The following is a 25517-nucleotide window of genomic DNA, read 5'->3' on the forward strand; positions in this document are numbered from 1 at the left end:
TCAATGCTCCATAGCTGGGCCTTACCATTAGGCAAAGTGAAGCGACCACCTTAGGTGCAGATGCTGGGAGTAAGCATATTCTTCACTGTTCTTCAATAGGTGGGTCAGGACCCACTACTGTGTCTTAGCCTAACCCAGGCACCCCCAAACTGCAGCCCTCCAGATGTTTTGGCCTACAACTCCCATGATCCCTGGCTAACAGGACCAGTGGTCGGGGAAGATGGGAATTGTAGTCCAAAACATCTGGAGGGCTGAAGTTTGGGGGTGCCTGGCCTAACCTAAGGTGGGTCATGACAGCACCATTACCATGGTAGAAAATTACAAAGTGGGTCCCCAAATGCATGTTTGGGTTAAAGGTGGGCTCTGGGTCTCAAAAGGCTGAATACAACTGAACTACTCTGATTGGCAGTGACTTTCCAGGGTCCCAGACATGGGGTATCAGGCAAGGGACATTCCCTGCCCTGTGATAACCTAAGACCTTGTGCATGCAAGACAGATGCCCTACCACTGGGTTACAGTTTTCCCCCATGTGCACATTCAGACCTAGCTTAGGGTCATTTTGATCCCGCCACCTCAATTCCTTCCCCGTCACTCAGAAGGACCAAAGGCCACCAAACAAGTTTGCTTTTTCAAACAAGTTTGAAAAAAAGCTCAACCGCAGACAAACCCAAGTTGTAATGAATGGCACTCTCTGCCAAGCAGTGGTTGCCAGGAAAGAATGAATAGATTCCAGGCACAAGGTGCAGCTCCAAAAGGGGTCTGTGCAAAGAGCTGTATGGTAGCAAGTTAAGAGAGTGTGGGAAGAGAAGTAATAATATTCGAGGCTAGCCAAGCCATGGAGGATCAAGGAAACAGAAAGGAGAGGGCGAGAGACCAATGTTCTCTGGCATTTTCTTAGGAAGATGATTATTCTGTTTGGCTATGGAAGCGATGACATCAAATTGTTTTACGTAATGCAGCTGCAGCGTTATGTAAAGAGAGGCATTTTGATCCTTCTAAATGCTAAACACACCATTAAAAGGGGGTGGTGGTTTAAGAGAGATACCAAGAGAGCAGAAGAACAGGGGTGTGTTAACCCAGATATTGCTGGACTGCAGTTCCCAGTATCCCTGACCACTAATCACACTGGTTGAGGCTGATGGAACCTAGGGATGATGGGAGTTGTAGCCCCAAAACATCTGGAGGGCCGAATTTGCCTATGTCTGGACTAGGACCTGGAACACCAGGGTTCAAATCCCGATGGCCATTAAGCTGACTGAGTGACCCTGAGTCAGTCAATGCCTCTCAGCCTAAACTACTTCACAGGGTTGTTGTGGGGATTAAAACTGGGAGGGTGAGAACCAGGGCTTTCCCCCCACTGGTACTCAGTTTCAGCACCTCTCAGGTGGGTGCCATGGCCATTATAAGAGAACAAGGGAGGCTCTCACATAGCTGCCAAGTCTCCCGTTTCCCCCGGGAAATTCCCGTTTTTCCAGCTGTTCCTAGCTGAAAAAACGGTTTTTTTTGTTTCCCCCCCGGTTTATTCTGGCGCAGCGGCCATTTTGGAACTGGGCGGAGCATGCTCAGAAGCGACTTTTGATGCTGCTCTGCCCAGTTCCAAAATGGCTGCAGTGCGACTTCTGGCGTGGCGGCCGTTTTGGAACTGGGCAAAGCAGCATCAAAAGTCACTTCTGAGCATGCTCCGCCCAGTTCCAAAATGGCGGCAGCGCTACTTTCAGTCTGCTATTTCCGGCCTGGTCCCTTATTTCTCTGACAGCAAATTGGCAGGTATGGGCTCTCATGGTGAGTTCCCGCACTTCTTTTTCTAGAAAAATATTTGTGTGATCCATGGCACACCTGTGGTATCTATAGAGGGGGGGGGAACCTATCTGTGTGGAAATGGCTGTTTCCATCTTACAGCCCCCCCCCCAAATCTGGATGCAATACATCCCCTTCAAAATGCTTTTCAGTTAATTTTTAACTCCCCTCTCTCATTTAGCAAAATGGGCTGTGACCCACTGAATTCTGTTCATGATCCCACCAAAGGTCATGACCCTTGGTAAAATCTAATCATGCCGTGATTCAAGCTAAGTAATAGCTTTTGCCCCTCTTAAAAAGTGAGTGCTATCTACCAATCTATCTAGAAATAGTTATTTCTAAAAATCTACATCTATTTTAGGCAAAGCAGCTCATAAAATGTAGACCTTTGCAATGTGTTTATCACACATCCTCTCTGCCTCTTCTAATACATTTGTTTCAGTAACAGCGTTCTAAGAAAAAATGAGCTCCCTTAATTAATTCTTGGCCTAAAAGTGGTATAATTCACACTTGGGAGAGGGGCGGGGGAGGAAAATCAATGAGTAATAAACCAGTTTATAACTTGATAGGTAGGTATTGAATGGCTATTGACTCAAGCTTACGGAAGTCTTAATTTACTCATGTCCATAGCAGCTCTGCAGAGCGGACTCTACAATTTGCTGCATCGCAGGCATTGTTTTAAGAACATTTAAGTCTGACAAAGTGTTTTGGGACTGTGAATTGGCCCTAGAAGATACCGTGTAAGTTTATCTGTTGCTGTTTTATAATATCTTAGCCTCAGGTCAAAACTGATGCTATTCAAACAATTCGCAATTGCGTGAATGGGTTTTCAATTGGAGAACAATAACAGATAAATCACAGGCCAGGATGATTCAGATCAAAATTCCACTGAGTTCAGTGGCTTACTCCCAAGGTCAGGCCACTGGTACCAACTGGCCTTGACTGTCAGCAGGCCACCGGCACGGTGCCAACTGCAACATTGATCATTTCCTGAAGGTGAGCCAGATCCATCTCCATCCAAAGAGGGCTCGTAGCACAAAACAGAATATGTGGCTTGAAATTAACACTGCCACAACAGTCATACCTGAACTTTGTGAACAGTTCTCTGATTCCCTCAAACGAGCTCTACTGAACTGCCCTGTGTTGAATCAAGGTGAAACCACATCACAGCTATGTCCTCCTATGGCAAAAGAGAGCAACAGATCCCCAACTAGTTTGACGCTGGCATAAAGGACGTGGAGCTTGTTATCGCTGCAAAGTGCGAGGCTCTTGCGAACTACAAGCACGTACCCTGTGAAAAGACGCTTGCTGCACTGACAAAGACAAGGGGTGATGCCCAGCAGATGATGTGCCAATGACTCCTGGCTAAATCTGTGCTGGAGCGTTCAACTCGCTGCTGACAGTGGCAACATTCAGAAAATATACAAAGGCATGAAGGAGGCCTTTGGACCAACAGTCAGGAAAACAACACTGTTGAAAACCTTGTCGGGAGAAATCATCACAGACTGCAGCATGCAGATGATGGGCAAACCACTGTACTCGTGGGAGAACATGGTCTCTGACACAGCGATTGACAGCATCCAGACTGCCTGTCTTGGAAGAGCTGAACGTGCCTCCCTCTCTTGGCGAGCTGAAAAACGCCATCTACTCTCAGGCATGTGGTAAAGCCCCAGTACAGAATTCCAACAGAAGTGCTGAAAGATGGCTTCAATTCCTCTCTCAAGATGCACCTCCATGGCCTTCTCTTGCAGTGTTGGAAAAAGGATCAACACCACAAGACCAAGACATGTAAGACCCCCACATTGTGACCCTCTATGAGAACAAAGGTGACCATCATGATTGTAACAGCTACCGTGGAATTTCCCTGCTCGAGTATTGTGTGGAAAGCCTTCGGCCGTGTAGTTCTCAACAGATTACATTCACCTGCTGACACAATGTGGCTTTAGAGCCGAGAGGTCAACAGTCGACATAATTTTTGCACTGTGTCAGCTGCAGGGGGAATGCTGAGAGCAGAGACGCCCCTTGTACATCGCGGGGCAGAGTCTCAAACAAAATGTGCTGTTCCAAGTCCACATTCCCAGCATGTTCGTATTGTACTCCTGTCTCAGCGACGTCTATGCTGGTTTGGTCATGTCCACAGAATGGAATATGGCAGGATCCCCAAATACGTACTCTATGGGGAGCTGGCTTCAAGCACTAGGCCCATTGGCAGTCCAACTCTGCATTACAAAGATGTCTGCAAACGAGACATGAAGGCTGGCAACATCAATCTCTTGCAGATGACCACAGTGCCTGGAGACTGTCAGGTTGTGTATCTATAACAGTGACCAGAGGAGGAATGACTGCTGGGAGGAGCACAGAGAGAAGAAACACCATGGTTCACCAGTACGTAGCAGCAAAATTGGACATCTTCATTTGCCCCAACTGGACCAAAACATGTCTCTCCCATATCAGTCTCTACAGCTACAGCAGGCGCTGTAACTCTTCAGTGGTTTGATTTCACCCCTGAAAGTCACACTCCTCCATGGTCCCCCAAAGACAGACAAATGCCAACAACAACTCCTCCCAAGCAAATAGGTATAAGAACAGCCTGCTGGATCAGGCCAATGGCCCATCTAGTCCAACATCCTGTTCTCGCAGTGGTCAATCAGATGCCCCAATGGGAAGCCCACAAGCAGGACCTAAGCACAAGAGCACTCTCCCCTCCTTTGGTTTCCATCAACTGGTCATTCAAAAGCTCTGACAGTGGAGGTAGGACATAGTCAACATGGCTAGTAGCCATTGATAGCCTTAAACTCCATGAAAATATTCTCTAGCCCTGCTGCATATACCTTTATATTGTTTGCAACCTTTAATATCTCCCTCTTTTGGTCCAACAGGAACCATGCCAAGCTTACTAAAAATGGTTAAAAACAACAAGTGTTAAAAGCATAAAACACATATAAATCTATAGTCCAGCAGCGTAAAGAATGGAAAGGCAAAGCACCACACCAAAAGTTCAGCCTTTAGAATCATAGAATTGGAGAGTTGTAGAGTTGGAAGGGGCGCCGAGGGTCATCCAACCATCTGCAATGCAGGGATCTCAACACACAGTTCCCCATCCAATTTGAAACCGTACCGGACCCTGCTTAGGTTTGCAAATGTGCTAGCAGTTCTACCCCTGCACTGCTTGGAGCCCTACCTAGCATAAAATTTCCACCAAATCCCCACAACCATAATAATCACAACCACCATTGCCAAGAGCCAGTGTGGTGTAGTGGACTGGGACCCATAGCTGCCAAGTTCTCCCTTTTTTTAAGGGAAATTCCCTTATGCTGAATAGGCTTTCTCGCGAGAAAAGGGAAAACTTGGCAGCTATGCTGGGACCTTGAGGACCGGGGTTCAAATCCCTATTCGGACATAAAGCTCACTGAGTGACCTTCGGCCAGTCACTGCATCTCAGCCTAACCTACCTCACAGGGTTGTTATGGAGGTTAAATGAGGAGAGGAAGAACCATGAACGCCACCTTGAGCTCCTTAGAGAAAAAGGTGGGATATAAATGCAATAACCAACTCTCAGCATGCTTAACAAACTATATTCCCAGGATTATTTGGTAGAAATCATGGCTGTTTAACGTTGTATAAAGGTAAAGGTAAAGGGACCCCTGACCATTAGGTCCAGTCGTGACCGACTCTGGGGTTGCGCGCTCATCTCGCATTATTGGCCGAGGGAGCCGGCGTATAGCTTCCAGGTCATGTGGCCAGCATGACAAAGCCGCTTCTGGCAAACTAGAGCAGCACATGGAAACGCCGTTTACCTTCCCGCTGTAGCGGTTCCTATTTATCTACTTGCATTTTGACGTGCTTTCGAACTGCTAGGTTGGCAGGAGCTGGGACCAAGCATAGTTTAAAATGTAAAGTCCAATGGAGTCTAAGTGTGACCAGGGAAACTCTGGCTGCACACACATCATATATTTAAAAAGCACACACACACACCACACACACACACACACACACACACACACACACACAAGAAACCTAGGAACTGTAGCTTGTTAAGGGTGCTGGGAATTGTAGCTCTTTGAAGGGTAAACTACAGTTCCCAGGATTCTTTGCGGAAGTCACGTGCTTTAAATGTATGATGAGTATGCAGCCACTTTTTAAAGGATCACATTCTCTGCTAACATGGATCTGATTGGATAGATAGATAGATAGATAGATAGATAGATAGATAGATGATAGATAGATAAGATGCCCAGGAGGAGCTGGGGACGGGGTTGAATCCATTGTGGCTTCAGTGGTGGGAGGCTTCTTCAACCCTCCTTCCCCTCTGTGGCAGGAGGAGGAAAAGAAGGAGCCGTCCACTTGAGTCTCTCACCACACTCAGCTCTGTGTTTCGCCTCCACACTTTTTGGACGTTTTGGGAGGCCTAGCCCCCACCCCCAAAATATTCAGGGGGCCCAAAAGGACCCGGCCCCCAGGATTGGGCGCCCCTGTATAGGTATAGCTATATCTCACATAGCCTGTTATCCCTTCATTGCTTTCAATAAACTCTCCATGGGTAGAAGAGCTTTGCTGCAACGTCAGTGGGCCATTAGAATCTCCCTTGCTTCACACAATCCCCAAACAGGAGAGCTGTTTTCTGTGCAAGGCTGTTTCTAATTTATATCTCTAAGGTGTGCAGCGAAGGCATGTGTACTCTGTCTAGCCACGAGGAAGCGGCTGGCGGGTAGGTTGTTCCGCTATGCTGGGTGGTGACAGTGATAAAACAAACCGGGAGCCCTGAGACTTTTGCAGTTCAAAGCCCTGACCTAGTTTTCATAAAAAGAGCTAGGGAAAGCTTGGTGGCGGTGGGGGAGGAGGCTAGGTCTGGCAGGTTCATACTGAGAGGAAATTGTTGCTACTCCAGCCTACTGCTCCCAGTCGTGGGTCATTTCTGGGAAGTCGCTTGTGCTCATAGGCTGCAGAATTCAAAGCTGCAGCAATGACCTAGTTCATGCCCAATCTTGAAAACGGAAGGATGTAGGGTGTGATATCTCGATTTCCATCCGGTTGCCAAGTGCAAGGGCTGTGTGTGTGAATCACAGGAAAATCTAAGCAACCTTTTCACGCCTGTTGGGAGGCACTTCAAGCAGAGTGAACGGATTAGGTCTGTGTGCACAGCCAAGGACAGTACCCCACTCACATTCAGTAGCGGGTAACCCTTTTTAAGCCTCCAAGCATAGTTGGTTGGGTGGGTTTGCGCATATGAAGGCTCCAGCTCAAGGGAGGCTGGTTCATTGGAGCTACTGGGGCACAACCCTTACACTGGAATTGTCAAGCAATTAAAAAACGACAACAGCATCCTAGAAGCACCTGAGCCACACACTCTTTCCTGCAACACACACATTTTATACTACCTTGAATTTATAGAGGCATTTCTGTTAATCTCCTCTATGCACCACTCAGCCAATCCTAATCCAAAAGAATAGCAGTGGTAAGGAGGTACTGCCTATGTATCTCTTAGCAGGAAAACCATGTGACTGATCGGACTGCCTGAAAGTCAGCCTGAAGTAGGAAGACTCAGGCTCCATCTGTTGTTATGAGGCCTATCTTGTCAAGCCATTATAGCCAATAGGGAAGGATTCAGGCACTAAGAACAGCTCCATGTGGTAGCATTAAACTACATTGTAATCATACTTTGGTTCTAAGCACGCAGGTGTAAACAATACATGAATCCAAGAACTGACATCATGTGGTACGGCTTAATTTCTAAATTAGAGGTATGGAGTTAATTTTGTCTGAAAATTGCACTTCGGACCTTTTACATGGAAACTCTTCCCTTGTCCATAGGTGTGTAGGGAATAATAACACACACACACACACACACACACAGGCATACCTTGTGGATACTGTGGGTTCGGTTCCAGACCATAACGAATATTGCAATAAACTGAGTCACACAAATCTTTTGGTTTCCTAGTGCATATAAAAGTAATGTTTACACTATACTGTAGTCTATTAAGCCAGGCCCCCTTGCCTGCAGGGGCAGGAGGGGAAAAACCCAGGTCCAGCTCTAGCCAGCTCCCCTCCCGTGGCTAGCAGAGGCATGACGGGTTTCCTTTTCCTGGAAACAGCTGGGCTGCCTGCAGCTGCACCCGCATCCTCCTACAGAGCAATACCTGTGAACTGCAATAAAACGATGCGCAATAAAATGAGGTACAACTGTATATATATTATAGTGATGAGGCAATGGCACTCTGAACATGTGCAATGGCACGCTTTCCTAAATAGGTGCTGCCCATGTCCTATTGTGGTGAAAACAGCAAGGTTAAAAATTACAACCTTACCAAATCAAAATGTTCCCAGACGCCGGTGCTCCAGCTGATGATTCCTTCTCCTTCTCATGGGAGACGTGGGAGTCTGCACCCGGGAAACATTACCGATGACCTTGGAAACCTGAGTGAGAAGGGAACACCAGGGGTTCAAACATAATCCAGCCTTTCACATCCTTTTGTTCAGTCTCTAGGGAAACGGCCTACATGGTTGTCTGCAACATCTCCTTTGCCCATTTCTCTGCAAAGAGCTTCTCTGCCACACTCCAACCCCGCCTCCCAAGTACAGAAATTACTTCCTGCCATTCAGAAGTTTTGCATAGGCAGAAAAAACCACCTGTAATTTATTTATTTAAGATGTCTAAATCCTGCCTTTCCTCCATGGAGATCAAGACGGCATACTTGGCTTCTTTCTTCCCACACTTTTGCTCTCACAACAACCCTGTAGGTCAGGTCATACTGACTGGCCCAAGGTTACTCAATGGACTTCAACAACTGAGTAGGGATTTGAACTCAGGCTTCCTGACACCAACACTGACTTGACTTGACTTTAGAATGATCTCTCCCCCACCCTCCCTCTTGCCACCAAATTCACTTCATAGAGATTTCTATGAGACATAGAACTAATCCCCACCACAAATTCGGAGCGCATGGCTTTCCTCAAAAGAATCCTGGGAACTATAATTTTAGGGGTGCTGGGAATTGTAGCTCTGTGAGCAGTAAACTACAGTTCCCAGAGTTCTCATGGGGAAGCCATGTGTTTTATATGGACGGTGTGGATGTGATCCAGTTGGATCTGAACCGGAAGGTGTGGGTTCAAATATGTCCTCATTTTCATGGCCTTGAGCAGCACTTCATCAGCCATCCTTAGTATTAAGGGCCGTTGCAAGGTAGGATGGGAACTTTGTACGCAGAAGGTGCCACACAGAAATGGCTCCCTCGCTTTTAAAAGGCTGTTGAAATGCTGTTGCTGCGTTTGGGACACATCCCATCCCTGTCTGCTTCCCTTTGTGTGGCTAAGATAACAGCAAATGCCTCAAAACACAAGGCTGGACAGAAGCAGGCAGGAGGGGAGAGAGAGAGAGGCGGACACGATCTGAGGAATGATACGTATATTAGGAGGCCGCGCCAAGTGGAGAACGACTGTCCAGTAATTCCCCCTCTGCCCTTATCGCCTCTTGGAGTGTAATAGCCTGTGACTAATCTCCAACCTCCCCACTTCCTCAGCCTCCTCGCTTCAGCTAGCATTTTAAAATGGACACACTGACACGTGCCACGATGCCTCTGCAGGGCTCATAATTGAGCTCTTTCAAGCACAGTGTACATGTGGGGCCGAGGTGTCGCCAGTATGCATATCATGTAGAGGACACACTTGGATCAGTGGTATAAAGGTATGAGGGCCCTTCCACCAGACACCCTTCTTATTTTTCATTCATGATGTGTGCTCATTATGGTATTGGGGCAGTTATACACAATCCCATTTTCAATGCTGTTAGCAATTGCCAAAAGTTTGGGGGTTAGCCACGCTGCTATTAGTCTCCAGTCCATGAACATCCTGTAATCTCCTCCTGAAATCCCGTACCTGAGCTTTCCGTATGCTTGTTGCTGTCCTGCTTCCGTAGTGCCCTTCGCACTGCAATAGTGCAATAACATGAGCAAAGCATCACAGGACAGTTTAAAAAGCAGAATAGTGGGTGGGCAGCCCAGTATCAATCTGCCACAAATGCGCTATTATTGCCTCCACGACTCGCAAAAACTCCACCCATCTAGAAGGGCCAAAAGGTTCCCTTCCTGCGAGCACAGTTGAGCACTGTTAAAACTCCTGCCTCAGTTGGGCAGTGTTGAAATGCCACTGTGTCTCTTGAGGAAGCCGCAGTTCCTTGCCAGCGTTCAATTGTGAGTCAACTGGGGCTCCTGCCAAACCATTATGTTCGCCTATTTTGCAAAGACATCACACAGACCCAGCTAATAACCTCTGAAGAATAAGAAACTGGGGTAAGAACACCCTCCTCCTTCCTGCCACCTGCCGAACCCTCCCTCCCTCCCTCCTCCTTGGGCCACCACCCTCCCGCAATGTGCTTGCTGACTTAGTTTTGGGGATGTGGAGTGTTTGGGGGGTTTTTTTGGTTTTTTTTTTATCACTTAGAAATTGCAGGTTCGATCACAGAGTCTCGTCTGACAGCTGGCTGGATAATTTGTCTCTCGGCTCAGGGAGGGAATGATGGAAGTCAATTTGACAGCTGCATGGCTCCCTGAGGATCCCAGACCTGGAGCACATGGAGCGGCGACAGACGGGCCGCTGCTCTGAATACCAATGAAGCGTCTGCCAGCGAGCACTGACTGGGTATGGTGAAATGAATCACACACATCCGGCTAGGGGACGATTATGGTTATTGCAGAAGGGGGTGGGAGGGTTTGGGGAGGTGGGAGGAGGGAGAGAGCAGAGGGTGTGTGGAATCATAAAACCTGAAGCCTAAGGTTCTACCGACAGCTCATCACCATCACTCAATAGGCTTCCACACTGCAAGATTCAAGAGGTCTTGTCTACATGCAAGGCATGTAATTCAGTTAAATTGGCACCCTGATCCTCAGTATTTCACACTTCTGTGCCTGACTAAAAAAAAAGTTAGGCCATCTTCACAGCATGCAGCACTGGATTGGTGCAGCAATAACAGAGCCCCCTTCCTAAGCAGTTAATTTTGGACCCTGGGCTTCATGATCTTACAGCAGCCCCCTTTAGACACTGTGTGTATTACTGCGGTTGCGAAGCATGCAATTAATATTTTTCTCATCATACTCATGCACGCCAATTCCTAGCTTTACAACTGCTTCTACATTCCTGAAGCATTAGAGCAAGAAATAGTTTGCCCTGATTAAAAAAAGAAGAATACTTTTGACCATGTGCAGTTCTGCATTTTGCTCACTTAAATAAAACCACAACCATCACTGCAGGAATACAAAGGGGACCTTTTTCTGCTTCTGATGGTAAATCCATTTACCTGGGAACACCTACTGTTGTGTTGTAGAAAAGAATAACAAGGGTTAGCTCCAAAGAAGTTGTGCTCAGAGTAAACCCAGTGAAATTGATGGGCTTAAGCGAACCATTAATTTTAATGGGTTGTTTCCAGTGTTAATCCTACTCAGAGTAAAGCCATTGAAATTAATGGACACGACTAAGTTAGGCCCATTAATTTCAGCAAGCCTACTCTGAGTAAAAGTCAACCCCTTTATAAAAAAAAGAAGAAATCGGAAGATGATGTGCTGACTGGCATCAGCCCCAGGGGGCCCTAGCACGCCCATGCCAGCCCCAATGCTGATACAGGGCCCATAGGGCCCATATGGACATATGATGCTGCAGCCATCATCTGCTGCTCTCTGGTGAAGGGGATGGGCTTATAAAAAAGTTTCACTGCTGATCACAAGCAGTTGCTTGCTGATGCAGCAACCTCATGGACAACCACACCAGTGAGCATTCCTGAAAGCAGTGGCGAGGAAATGAGATATTCTTGCACATGTTGCTTTGGGGGGGGGACATCTCATATGAATGAATAAATAGGCAGTAATAGGGGCTGTACCCCTGCTCCCTCCACTCACCAGTCACTGTCACCCCACATTAACCCCATGGTGTCAAACTTTTTTCAAAGAGGGCCAGACTTGATGAAGAGAAAGGCCGTGAGGGCCAACCAAAGTTGTTGACCGATTCAAAGTGTTGGCGCTGACCTTTAAAGCCCTAAACGACCTCTGAAAGGAACTGCTTGGATATTGAATTTGGAGAAGAGACAGTATTGGATTATGCAGAGGAACAAGATGGGCAACTACCAACTCCAGACAATGCCACAAATAATAAAGAACCTAAGTGTTGCAAAGAAGCGGAAGAAGAAGATTGGAATGCTCCACAAGTGGGAGATGTGGAACAGGATTTAGAAGTGGACCAAGGGCTCCTCGATGGAGAACCAGAGGATATTGTTGCTCTCCTAGTGAGAGAGGGAGGGCAATGTACACTCTGGGAAAGTGGTAAGGTAGGTGGAGGATGTTGGGGAACAGGTGGAAAAGGGAAGAAACAGCAAAGCTGTCTTTAAAAAGTCAGATTTCGGGAAAGGGTGGGAGTGGGTTAAAATATTTAAATGCTTGATGTTAGGCTGGATTGATTGGAAAGGTCCGATACTGGAATGAATTACAGAATTCGCTGAGCCACCTGGGAAATCTAGATCCAGGAGGGGGGGGGATGAAATTGTTTTTAGTTTGTTTAAAGGTATTATGAGAAGTTGTAATATTATAAATTGTGAATCATTGTTGGTAAAAATTATAAGCTAAGGGGAGAAATAATAGCAAGATTAAATATTGGAATTTTTTTTAGAGAGATATGAATTAATTGTTTGAATGTTAATAATATAAATTGTGGGTTTATAGATTGATGTTGAATTGAAAGGTATAGGGAGAATTGTAATAAGAGGTTTAAAATAATGTGAAAACTGCTTAAAGGTTAATTTTTAATATTTTCTTTCTTTCTTTTTTCCTTCTTTTGTTCTTTTTGTATTTTTGCTGTTGTTGTTTGTTTTTGTGCTTTTTTATGTGTGGGTGAACTATTTTGTATGGGTGGATTATTAATGTGAATTGATTGTTTTTGTTCCTTTTATAAAATTAATAAATATATATTTTTTTAAAAAATAAAGCCCTAAACGACCTCAGTCCAGTATAACTGAAGGAGCGTCTCCACCCCCATCATTCTACCCGGACACTGAGGTCCAGCGCCAAGGGCCTTCTGGCGGTTCCCTCACTGCAAGAAGCCAAGTTACAGGGAGCCAGGCAGAGGGCCTTCTCGGTAGTGGTGCCCTCCCACCAGATGTCAAAGGAAAAAAACAACTACCAGACTTTTAGAAGACATCTGAAGGCAGCCCTGTTTAGGGAAGCTTTTAATAACTATTGTATTTTAACATTTTGTTGGAAGCTGCACAGAGTGGCTGGGCAAACCCAACCAGATCGGTGGGGTATTAATAATAATAATAATAATAATAATAATAATAATAATAATAATAATAATATATTATTACAGTGGTACCTTGACTTACGAACGACTTGACAACGAATTTTTCGACTTACGAGTGGGGCAAATTGCCGTACGCTTACAAATTTCTCGACATCCGAACAGAAACCGTGGTGGTTTTAGATAGGGTTTTTTTCGACTTACGAATTTTTAGATGGGGTTACTTCGACTTACGAATTTTCCCGTTTCCAATGAATTCCTATGGGAAATCGCGTTTCCAATGGCGCTTTTCGACTTACGAATTTTTTTACCTACGAAGGTGCCTTTGGAATGGATTAAATTCGTAAGTCGAGGCACCACTGTATTCCCAAACCCCATTCCAATTCCACTTCTGTATTCTATTATGCAGCCCCAACTTGCAACCATGTCCACATCCACCCACCATGTCCCTGCCTCCTCCCCCCTCTCCTTATGTGGATCCCCCCTGGAAACCTCCTATTCTTCAGATTTGTTCATGCCCCTGCTTTCATCTTCACCCCCATTCCGATGCCCCTTATTCTTTTTTTTTGCACCCTCATTTTCACTTCCTTTCCCCCTCCCCACTGCTCCTCACTTTGCTTAATGCTCTCTTGAACATAGAACACCCCCATTTCCATACCTGGCTCTCTCTCCTGTTCTGCTTTGCACATCCCACCACAATGATATATGTTGATGTAACTTTAAGATAAATAGAATCTTAAGAGCAAGACAGTCCGTTGGCTTGCTCAGCTAGAGAAGATTATGTTCAGTTGATGAAAGTTGTATATATGGGTATCCTCTTGTTAGTAAATGTTAGTTTTGTCCTCATCCTCTTCTTTGCTCGGTAACACTGGCTCTGAAGAGGAGGAAGCTGGCAGGCATTGCCACCATCCTAGATTGGTTATAAGTTAGAAGGTTAGGGAACTGGCATCTGTCTGAAGGCAGACTCCAGTGCCCCTTTCTGCCCTGATGAACCAACCTCCACTTACCATGGCTCTGCCCTGCCACACCATCTGCTAGTGCCTGAGACCTTCTGCATGGAAAGCAAGCACTCTGTCACTTAGTTATGGCCCATCCCTAGGAACAAAACAGTCCTAGCTGGCTAGGCTAGGTTCCAGCCTCAGCCCATGCAGTTCCAAATCCCATTATACTCCCAATGTCCTTTACCAATTTCTGAGGGTCACAACCAACCACTGAATCAACTCAGCTAAAAAGCAGATGGAGACTGGGGGTGGGGATTGTGGAATGAGTTATTTTTTCCCATTTCCATTTTAACATTGCAATGGCAAAGCCATCACATTTTCTATCATTACTGGGGGCTGGGGAAAGGAGAAAAGTCCTCCCCTGCTATGCCCCCCACCCCAGGAGAATGAAAAGGAAGAGATCGGTTAATTTGATTAGGACCTGCTTAGACAGCAAAATAACTGTCCACAAAGCGATGGGGAACCCGGTGGTAAAACGATCAGTTTGGTCATAAAAAAAAACCCACGACAACCTGAGTGTGATGGAACGTTTGTTTGAACGAACACTATGGTAACTATACAGATCCTAATAGGCAAAGCTGCTCGATTAATTCAGCCCTCTAGTGAATCTGTTATCACCATAGTAACACCCTAGTATTGTTATCGGGGAACCTGCTGAAGTGTAGTGAGACGTTAGCATCTGGTAAGCATCTGCAGAGCTACTTACTCAAGTTATAGCATGACTGGAGTGAAGCTGAGGAGAAGGAACTGTGGGCTGCGGAATCTCCCGAGTGCCATATTTCAGAAGCAGAGATGCCCGCTGGGGGTCTTGTAGCGCATCTGGGATTGCAGTCTGGAAGAGGGTGGAATTCAGAGGTCTCCTAGGTTGCAAACAGAAACCCATACAGATTGCAGTGGTGGCACTTATTTACATCACAGATTTACATCTCAGATATTCTTAACTACCTTTGCATTAGAAGAAAAGTTCAAGGCGATTTACACAAATATTTAAAAAACCAACAAAAATTAGAAACGTTGTTGTCGGCATTCGTGCGTCTTGAGAGACAATGGAGTGTGCTTCTACGGATGAAGTCAAACGGCTATGGCTGCAGAGACTGGTAACTCAGAACCTCCTGCAATGCCTCCTGCATTGTTTTTACTGCATTAGCAGCACTGAAGTGACCTCTCTGGGACGCAAGCCTGGGCAGTGTATGTGGAGGTCCTGTGCTGCCCAGATGACAAGACTCGGCTCTTGGCATCACTGATGTGGTCCAAAAAAGAAAAGCAGAGCAATACATTTGGGACCAGCTTGGTTGCACAAGTTGCTGGGCGGAGGTGTACAAGATGCCATCCAAACATCTTCGGGACTCCACTCCAGATTAAGCATTGAAAAAGAAGAAAATCAAGGAAGAACGCCCCCCCCCCCGGACAGATGAGGATGGAGGTTTGCATAAAATGTGCAGGTGCTAATTTATAAGTATATAGGCAAAATCAAGGGGAGGAGAAGTTGGAAGGAAGGAACACTTGCTAGCATTAGTGCCCAGTGCCCACCAGAACTTGTAGGGCAGAAGGCAGGAAGATCAACAGTAGGTGGCACCAGAACCAACGACAGACAAAGCCAACTAATTCTAGTTTCCTCTCCCACCTCCTCGCTGAGTTCTACAAGGGCAACACTGAGACTATGGATGTGGAGGCTGGCAGCCAGGGCTACCTCATAAGATTGGCTGTAAGATGGGATAGGCAAATCTGTTGATTTTTGTTTATCTCCGCTTCTAATTTCCCCTGCTCTTAAGTCCAGTTCTCTATGTTTTGAAACCAGCTCCTCCCCTTAAAAGTCTTCACAAAAATTCATTGGCATTTTGGGGCAAAGTTATCCCAATGTACACTTTTTTATTTGGTATGCTATTTTGCCCGATAGACACATTTTTGCAAAACATAAAGCATTTCTGTATGTCACCTTCACTAATGAATGCATTTATATTCACACTCTGCCCCAGTGCATTCACTTTTGCGTGTGTTTCTAAGAACTGCATTGCAAAATTTGGAGAGATACTGACTTCAAAGGGTTATTTATTTTGTAAATAAATTTCATATTAGTTCTGGAAAGTGCAAAATAGGTAGGCTTGCCTTTAAATACAAAATGAATAAAATTTCTCCCACCGTCCCTAGACTGAGATCAGCGGGGCAGTGCCCCATTTGCACTCAACTGCTTGCTGGCAGGCATTTTAACTGTTGGCTGTCTCAGCCTTAGGCCTGCTTCCTGACGTGCCTCTGCTTCATTTTAAAGCTGTCCCCAGCTAAAGACGTTTCTGGGCTTCAGGCAGAATTAAGCATTTCCTGAGCTACCCAGCACAGCCTCTGACGTTATGGGCTGCAGCTGCCAGAGTCTCCACCCCTGCCTTTCAGAGTCTGGAAACAATGTCTGCAGTTTCCCTCCTTTCCTTTCCCACCATCTGCGCAACGATTTTGGGTTTTTTCCAGTGTCTGCCACCACCTGTGGTTCGTTAGATGACAACAAGATAGGGAAACACTTGGATCCATGAAATGTACAGCTGCGAAAGAAAAGCTTTCTGATCCTTCCAAAACTGTGTCGGCTTACATGTGGTGCTTCGCAGCATGTCTATGCATAGTTTTGCATGCACAACAAGTGTGCCTCAGAGTGGCACTTCACAAGTCATGCCAGCTCCTCAACTTTGAACATGGAGACACACAATTTTAATTTACTCCTCCCTACTCTCTCTGAAATCTGACCTCCCGGTTTCGTCTCCCCTTTCTTCTTCTTCTTCTTCCTCTTCTTCTTCTTCTTCCTCTTCTTCCTCTTCTTCCTCTTCTTCCTCTTCCTCTTCCTCTTCCTCTTCCCCTATGCTCCCTTTTATTTTTACATACAACTAGAAATTAAGGCAGTGGTCTGAGAACTGAGCTCAAAGGCAAAACGATTTGCAAGAAATCTCAAGCTGATTAAAATTGTTCTTGCAAAACATGGTCTGCTAGACTGAATCAGATCAGTAGACAAGTCCTCTACTCCTGGCAGTTATAACAAGATAAAAAGTTGCTAGGACCTAATTTCAAATGCTTCTTTCAAAGGTGAATCCTAAGAATTTTATGTCAAGTTCTCCCCAGCTTTCTTATGGTTATACTGTATCTTAATAAGGTCTTGTTCAGACATAAAACTAAATCTATAGAATAACATTGCATGAATGAGCCATGGGACTGTGTGCTTCCACCCAATCCTCTCCTCCACCATGGCCATAAGATTGGAAGCTTTCATTTCTATTTTTTTGACTAACCACAGTTTACCAATATGTGGTTAATCTAAACTATGGTTTACTGAAACCAGTTTTAAACCTCAATTCAGAGACATTGGGCCTAGGGCCTACTTTCACATCACCAATGGAGAAGATATGAAAAATTATATATGTAAATGAAAATGTACAAATAATGATTTAAATTGAATTACAACACATCTGACAGTGACGAGGCCAACTGTGCGTCTGCTACCCAGGTGCTAACTGTTGACGGGCAATTTCAAGACCCCTGTAACTCTCCCTTCTTTGTTTTTGTTTTCAAACATAAAGTCATTTTTTACACAGCACATAGTTAAACTAGGGCGTTCACACTGCGAAGAGTTAGCGATCGCCACCAACTTGGGTGGCATTAAAAGAGGATTAGAAAAAAATCATGGGGTGGGGCAGGTAAGGCTATCACAGATTGCTATCCACAATGGTATTGTTCTCTCTCCAGTATAGGAGCCAATCAACCTGTGAATACAAGTTCCTGGTGATGTCAATTAGGGAGAATACTGTTGTGCTCTTATGTATAGACGACAGCTTCAAACAGTGAATTGTTTGTCCACCAAAAAGCGGAATATTGGCCCATCAAAAAGAGCACAGTCCTGTGGAAAGTAGGACCAATGGACACTATGACTTGGATTAATATAATCTATTTCTTCTCTTTCTAGTAAAAGGGGTACAGTATCCAGAGATTTAGGGGGACAGTATTTCCTGGTACTAAGTAATTTGAACCTCTGTTTCTGCTGCCCATGGCAGACATTTTGAGCTGGCACCCACAGCACTTCCACCAATATATAAATACTGGCACCTCATTTTTTAAACACCTTCTTCCCCACACTTACCATACCTACATTAAAATAGTTCTTCATGTAAAATTGTATACCAAACCTGTTCTGCAGCATAACCAGGGTGCTAGGGGTAGGAAAGGGGCCTTTAGTGCTATCATTCTAAGAGAGAGAGAAATCATCTATGGTATTGCTGCCATTGCCTCAGGAGGCTCTCCTAGTCTTCCACCCTTTCAATGGTTTTTATTTTCCTTACAACAAAGACTGAGCTTGTTTACCTGATAGGAAGGCAATTTTCTGCTCCTGGAGATCACCTCCTAATTGCTCAAGTTCCCCGCTAAACCTAACTGCTTCCCATTAATTTTCCTCATAGGCACACCCACGCTTGCTTGCTGAAGCTGTGACTGCCACGGAACAGGTGAGCTAACCTTGTGTAAAGAGTGGAGAATCTTGAAATAAAACAGGGTTTGAGGTGTGTGTGTGTGGGGGGGAAGAGTGTGACAGGAAAGGCATTTGATCAATTCCAGCTTAGCTGTCCACCAAGCACAGGTGACAAAAGGTGTCTGTCCAGAAGGAAGAATCATGCCCAGCAACTAGTAACCGTAATATAAACTATATTGCACATTTATTAAGTGCCTACAGTGGTGAGGCCCTGTACACAGAACCAGATATGCTCACTAGCAGATGTTCAATGAGGTAGACATGGCTAGGAAGGACTTTCCTCTTTCGGTAATCATTCTAAGAGATTTACTATCCCCAGCCGGAATGGAAACTGCTTTTGTATTGGCAGTTGTTTTAATTGTTTTTATACCTGCAATTGTTTTATATATGTTGTAATGTGAAATTGCTTGGAGGTACTTTATAAGAAGAGGTTCATTAATGGTGAAGACAGCGATTTCAGGGAAGTCAATGTAAGAAAAGCCTGGCCAGCGGCCCATCTAGCCCAGCCTCATGTCCTCATAGTGTCCAGCCAGATGCCTGGGAGAAACCCGCAAGCAGGAACCAGGCACAAGAGCTTCCAGCAACTGGAGGTAGAGGGTAGCAATCATGGCTAGTAGCCATTGATAGGCTTTTGTGGCTAGCAGACAATGGTAGTTGATGGATGAACACTTTTACGATTCCTATGTTTTACTCTGGGTTATGCCTTTTGGCACATCTTGAAAACAGTGCTGAACAAATATAATAAATAAGCAAACATTCTCATGGTTGCCAATCATATGTCCATTATGGGAAGTCCACAAGCACAACTCTCCTGACAGTAAGAGCTGTTCGACAGTGGAATTTGCTGCCAAGGAGTGTGGTGGAGTCTCCTTCTTTGGAGGTCTTTAAGCGGAAGCTTGACAGCCATCTGTCAGGAATACTTTGATGGTGTTTCCTGCTTGGCAGGGGGTTGGACTGGATGGCCCTTGTGGTATTTTCCAACTCTATGATTCTATGATTCCCCACCTGTGGTTTTCCATAAGTGTGGTCCAGAAGTTCAGACATTTCTTTTTGCTTTTTGCTTTTAAAAACAAAACAAAACCAAAAAAGCTTCCTGGAGTTAAGGGGAGAAATTTGATTCGGTTCTCATTTTAGTACAATCCTATCTATTTCGCACTTCTTTCAGAATAATCTGCAGAAATGAAACACTGCTACCTTTCAAAAGTTGCACTTCTCTGATTTTTTGCAATGCAGTTCCTCAAGCAAAAGAAAGAAGGTTAAAAACAAGAGTACAAAATGTGCTTATTAAGGGAAAGTGTACTTACAAATGAAAATACCAGAAATGCATTATTTTAGGGGAAATTGCTAGCAAAAATATACATATTAGGAGAAATGCCCACTAAACTATTGATGAATTTTCATGAGAAAGTGAGAGAAAATGAAATCTCTACTTCTAAGGTGATGCTTAGGGTGACACAGTGTGCATCATAACTCAAAAACAAAGTATGTTTTCTTTTCTTTTTAAAACTCTCACTTTTTTCTTACATGCAAACTTAATTGACTAATGAATAGGCGAACTTGTGTGATTAATTGACTAACAGGTCAACTCTCTGTATGTTGACACAGTAGTAAGTCACACCATTGTTCAATAGGATTTACGGTATTCCAGACTAAGATTTATGCCAAGGAAGAAAATACAGCAATAAAAATACATAAACATATTAGAAACACAGAGGACAAATTTCTTATCACTGGTGTCGCCCAAATGCTCTTGCTTGGCTCAACAGAGAGGACATATGACATAACAGACACTAACCAATCAGTGTTGTGGGCATCCAGCTTCTGCTACAATGCAACAGAGACGTTTTTATTGAGCTTATACCTAGAGATGAGTAGGTACATCTATACACGATGCAGCAAGTGTGCTTCCACAATGGCATAAATTAATATACATTTTGATGCGCCCTCAGTGGTGGATTTTGCTTTTTTGGTAGGGAAATCCAATGCTCTCACCAAGTTGTACTTACATTGCTGATCAAATTGAAACATTGGACTTTATGGCTGGGATATGGATATATAGATAGATAATAGATTTAAATCAATTAACGTTGCAAACTTATATACATGCATATGATTCATAGCTGTCAAGTTTTCCCTTTTCTTGCGAGGAAGCCTATTCAGCATAAGGGAATTTCACTTTTAAAAAGGGAGAACTTGACAGCTATGACATGATTTCTGTTTAGAAATTTTGAATCGTGGATTTCAAATGTGGATAATTTGCTTAATTTCAAAATACAGGCAAAATGGTATGTTCAGATCAACACCATTCTCCATTCTAAATCACGACTCTGCTCCCTATGCTCCCTTACACTATCACAGTATTTTTTCTAGTATCTGTTGATAAATCTTGGGATAGCAGCCAGATTAGAACAGGAAGCTTGACACAACTGATCTTGGTGGGAGGTGCTGCTGGTTATCTTTCATCCTCCTGCTCTCCAGATGTTGCTGAAAATGCCCAGAAGTGAAACATTTGTAATTAAATATGAATCTTTCTCCTCCCTGCCCCCTGCCTTTCCTTCCAGCTGGCTGTCTAACATCAAGTAGCAGGAATAAGAGTCTATGTAATAATCACAACCGAAACTGCTGTAAAGCTTTGATGGCCCAGAATCACCCAAAAATCTATGCCAGGCTGGAGAGGAGCAGCATTTTAAGATAATCTCCAACACAGACTAAAAAGCAGTGGGGTGCTGCAATCAAGGCAATTTTGCTTGTTGTTGCAAAATTAATGCTGCCTCTGCTATAACCTTCCTACAGTTGCACACACATACCCCCGGCCTTCTTCTGTGTTGGAGCGCTTGCTTTTAACAGGATTATATAACAATGACACAGTTCCACAGCACAGTGGCTGTTTCTAAGCTTTGGTTGGTCTGCCAGCTGCAACCCTATCTGGACAAGAGATAGGCTGGGCTAAAATATCTATGCTATGGCAAACTCCAAGTTAGACTACTGTAATTCACTGTAGGCAGGGCTTCCTTTGAAGACTGTTTGGAAACTGCATTTAGTGCAGAATGCCAATACTAAATTACTAACTGGGACTGGGCATTATGGTCATGTTATAGCTATGCTGTTCTATCTCTGACTTCCAATCAATTTCTGCACTGAATTTTAAAGTGCTGCTTTTGACCGTTAAATACTCCCCCCCCCCCCACTTAGGGATGGACAAACTGCAACATTTTGTTGCAGCTCCCCCCTTTAATAAATAATGGAGGTCATATCCATCAATGGCTAGATTGAACCTTTGTGTTCAGGGGTGGGATGCCTTTCTGAGCAAACAGGAACAGATGGCTGTTTCCCATTGGAGTATTGGTGGGAGTGTTGGATGTGGACAGAGGAGACCTGAGTTCAAATCCACCCACAATTATGAAATTCACGACATGACCTTGGGCCAACCATGGTCTCTCAGATTAACCTACCTCACAGAGTTCCTGTTCTGAGGATAAAATGGGGAAGAGGAAGAGCATGTTGTACACTATCCTTGGAAGGGCACAATAAAAAAGCAACAAATAAACTGATTGTTATATCCTGCTGGTGGATTTCTCAGGCACATCTGGATGTCAACTGCTTGGGACAGAGGAACGCTGGACTAGACAGGCCTTTGGTCTGACCCTCTTGGTATCTTATCAGGAAACCGAATTATTTTAATTGCAGCCCTCTTTCTGATGCGGTTTGATTCCTCCAGAGGGAAATGCCTCAGCAAGCCAAGCGCAGCCTGCAGCATGCCTCTATAGAGCTATTCTATTTAAGCCACAGATGCTAAATGAATTCAGCAGACAGACAGAGTAATGGAATGCCAGTGTTCCAGTCTGCTGCCTTGAAGCGAAAGGGTTCCTTTTTTATATTAATTTCTCGTCTCATTTTCCAAAGCTGCCCCTGGGCTCCGTACTTTAGATGCAGGATTCTTGTCAGACTCGCTAACCTAATTTGGAAATAATTAAATTTTAAAATATTAAAGGGATTAAATGTATTTCTCCTTTCAACCGACCAACTCCTCCCTCTCCCTTCTGTTGTCCCTCTAAAGATTGGTGCATTTTGCTTTTTGGATTTAAAAAAGGAGGCAGACAGGAGTTTTGCAGGGGAGGCGGCTCGGAATGTGCTGCCGATATATCTGATTTGTTACTGCCATTTCCTTGCTGGGTGCCGACAGAGAGCTGGAGAAACAGGAGTTAATTTTATATAATTTCAATGAGAAGCTCCTGGAAAGTTTGTGAAAAGGGTGGTGAAGCCCATATCCTACTACACCAGGTTCTTGTATTAATTAGCAAGGCCCTTAACGGCTTAGATTGAGGTCTTCTGAACTTCTGTTGCCTACTGAAATTAAAAACAACGATAATAATCCACCAAGCATTTTGAACTGAATTCTGATTTTATAGTGTAACCTCATTTCTATTTCCATAGCTTGGTAGCAGAGCACGTGTTCTGCACCCAAAGGTCCTAGGACCAAGACCTGGCATCTCCAGCTAAAGAGACTACAGTAGAGAGCACCCCTGCCTCAAACATATTGGAGAGCCTCTACCAATCAGAATAGACAGTTCTGGATTGAATGGACCACTGATTTGACAGGGTGCATGTGGCATGGAGAGGAGACATTGCTCAGTGGTACAGCCCATCTGGAAACTGGCAGAAAGGTCCCAAGTTCAATCCCTGACAGTGGTAAGCACAGAGAACCCTGTAATGTGAGCAGGAACTAAAGTGATTTAAAAATTGCTATACAATGGGGAATCAAGTTCTGGGTGACACCAATTGTCAAAGCTTGTGTACACAACACACATCTGTAAAACACATTCCTTCCACTCTGCCGAAGAATCTTGGGAACCATAGTTTACCTCTCACAGAGTGGTAATTTCAAGCTCCCTTAACAAACTACACTTCTCAGGGGAACAGGTTGCCCTGCCCTAAATGCACCTCTGGAAGCAGGAGTACACAGAACTGCCCCAATACCACAAATCTTCATGAATGCACAATAAAAAAGGATGCCTGTATGGGCCCCACAATGAATATGAAAGGCTATGGGGTGGTTCAAAGCAGCCCTAACCACTTGCAGACCAAAGTTATAAAATGAGAGGCAGAACTGGTGTAGGGAAAGGGGAAGTGACTTCAGTCACAAAGCCTCGGGAGCAACTCTGGCCGTTGGGATGGAAAGTCTCTGACATCTGTCTTCCAGAGCCACATGCTACCCTCACAAACCTTGATATCTCCAAATGTGACCTCCTTGGGAGCTTACTCACTATGGGAGATCAAGCAGGGATTTTCCTAATACTGTATCCCATGACTTGCACCTTCACGTGACTCACAGTTAAAATTGCAAGAAGGAACGACAAGCGTTCAGAAATGGTGTTTGCTGCTTGCTATCACCTCAGAAAGGCCTTCCTTTGGCTGGCCACTGTGAGAACAGGATGCTGGACTAGATGGGCCATTGGCTTGATCCAGCAGGCTCGTCTTATTTGTGTGGTGTGGTGTAGTGGTTAAGAGCGGTAGACTTGTAATCTGGGGAACTGGGTTCGCGTCTCCTCTCCTCCATATGCAGCTGCTGGGTGACCTTGGGCTAGTCACACTTCTCTGCAGTCTCTCAGCCCCACTCACCTCACAGGGTGTCTGTTGTGGGGGAGGAGGGGAAAGGAGATTGCTAGCCGCTTTGAGACTCCTTCGGGTAGTAAAAAAGCGGGATATAAAATCCAAGCTATTCTTCTTCTTAGCACAGGGCTAGAGAACCTCGGCCCATCACCAAATAGTTCCCATCAGTCTGGCTCTCAACCCCACACCTTTTTGCTCCAGGTCATACTCCTCATTGACTCTGGTTTGCATAACTCTGATAATGATTCTCGCTTGCCTGGATGGAGGATACAGATGGGGAGTGTGAATGTGTGTAGAAATTAGCCTACTGAAGAAAGATAACGTTTGCTTTCCTTGTTTTGCCCTCTTTTTGCCTCTGGCCACACCCACCACCTGCTATGTGGCCCACAGAAGATGGCACAGAAGGGCATATGGCCCTTGGGCTGGAAAAGCACACACACACCCCAGCTCTAACCACCACACTTGCCACACTTTAGTCCTTAAGCCACCTGATGCCTCGTGGTCTCGTAAATCCAAATTGTCTGTTGCATCAATAAAAAAGGATGGCACCCAGAACACATAAGTGTGGGTGGGCATAAGAGTTTAAGAAAAAGATGATGTAGCAGGTTTTTAAAAAAGCTTATTAATTAGGGAATCAAAATCACTAGTCACCATTATACATTTAAGCATTTGGGAAAACCCAGTAGGGTTGATTTTGAGTCCTAATGTTGTACTTCTGCACACATAGGTGTTATGTGTTACCCCAAATGCTTTTATGCCCATTGGGGCAGAGGGAATTTGAAGTCCCAGATGCACATATTCTTGGACGTGTCAGAATTGTGGAACCATGGAGAACTGTGAATGACATCAAATATCATCTAGCCAACCCCCCTATCAATGCACTTATTAGTATTAACCTTCCCACAGGGGCTGTTTTTAACTTGCTCCTTTTTATTGTGTAGCCAGTACTGATAACTTTTGTTATAGGGTGAACTGCACAAACTGGGCATTGTGCTCATAAAACTGCACGTATTTCTTTTAAAAATGTGGAAAATGTTTATATTTGGCAAAATCTCACACACAAAAGATGCATATTTTATGAGAAGTTTGCACTAAAATGCTGATGAACAAGGACTTTTTTTAAAAAAAAAATAAACAAATCGCGAACTGTTGTGGAAATGTGGAGGACTGAATTTAAGATTGTGGAAATTAGAACCACCCACCCCTATAGATAGGAAATGAATTTGTATGCTAGCACACTTGCTAATCTCTCGTTTGCCTTCTTGGTCCTGGGCTCGGGGGACGGCACAATTGCTGCTTGGCTTGCAAGTGCTCAGCGCCACTGCACACAATCCACG

The 25517-nt window shown here is 44.7% G+C and overlaps 1 protein-coding gene across 2 annotated transcripts in view; it reads right to left on the minus strand.

Annotated features, from left to right (window-relative positions):
- The window catches only part of MORN1 (MORN repeat containing 1), a 255307-nt gene that overhangs the window by 15626 nt on the left and 214164 nt on the right, over window positions 1–25517 (minus strand). The window contains exons 15-16 of one of the 2 annotated variants that reach the window (XM_088671655.1): window positions 14782–14935; window positions 8106–8214 (exon numbers count right to left, since the gene is read on the minus strand). In XM_088671655.1, coding sequence (XP_088527781.1) covers window positions 8195–8214; window positions 14782–14935 — 174 coding nt within the window. In that variant the 3' untranslated portion in view covers window positions 8106–8194. Of the gene's footprint in view, window positions 1–8105; window positions 8215–14781; window positions 14936–25517 lie in introns of those variants that run through there. The other variant, XM_088671657.1, reaches the window with a different exon arrangement.

Source organism: Zootoca vivipara, chromosome 6, assembly GCF_965207765.1.
Source record: "Zootoca vivipara chromosome 6, rZooViv2.hap1.1, whole genome shotgun sequence".
In the NCBI taxonomy this organism is placed as follows: Eukaryota; Metazoa; Chordata; class Lepidosauria; order Squamata; family Lacertidae; genus Zootoca; species Zootoca vivipara.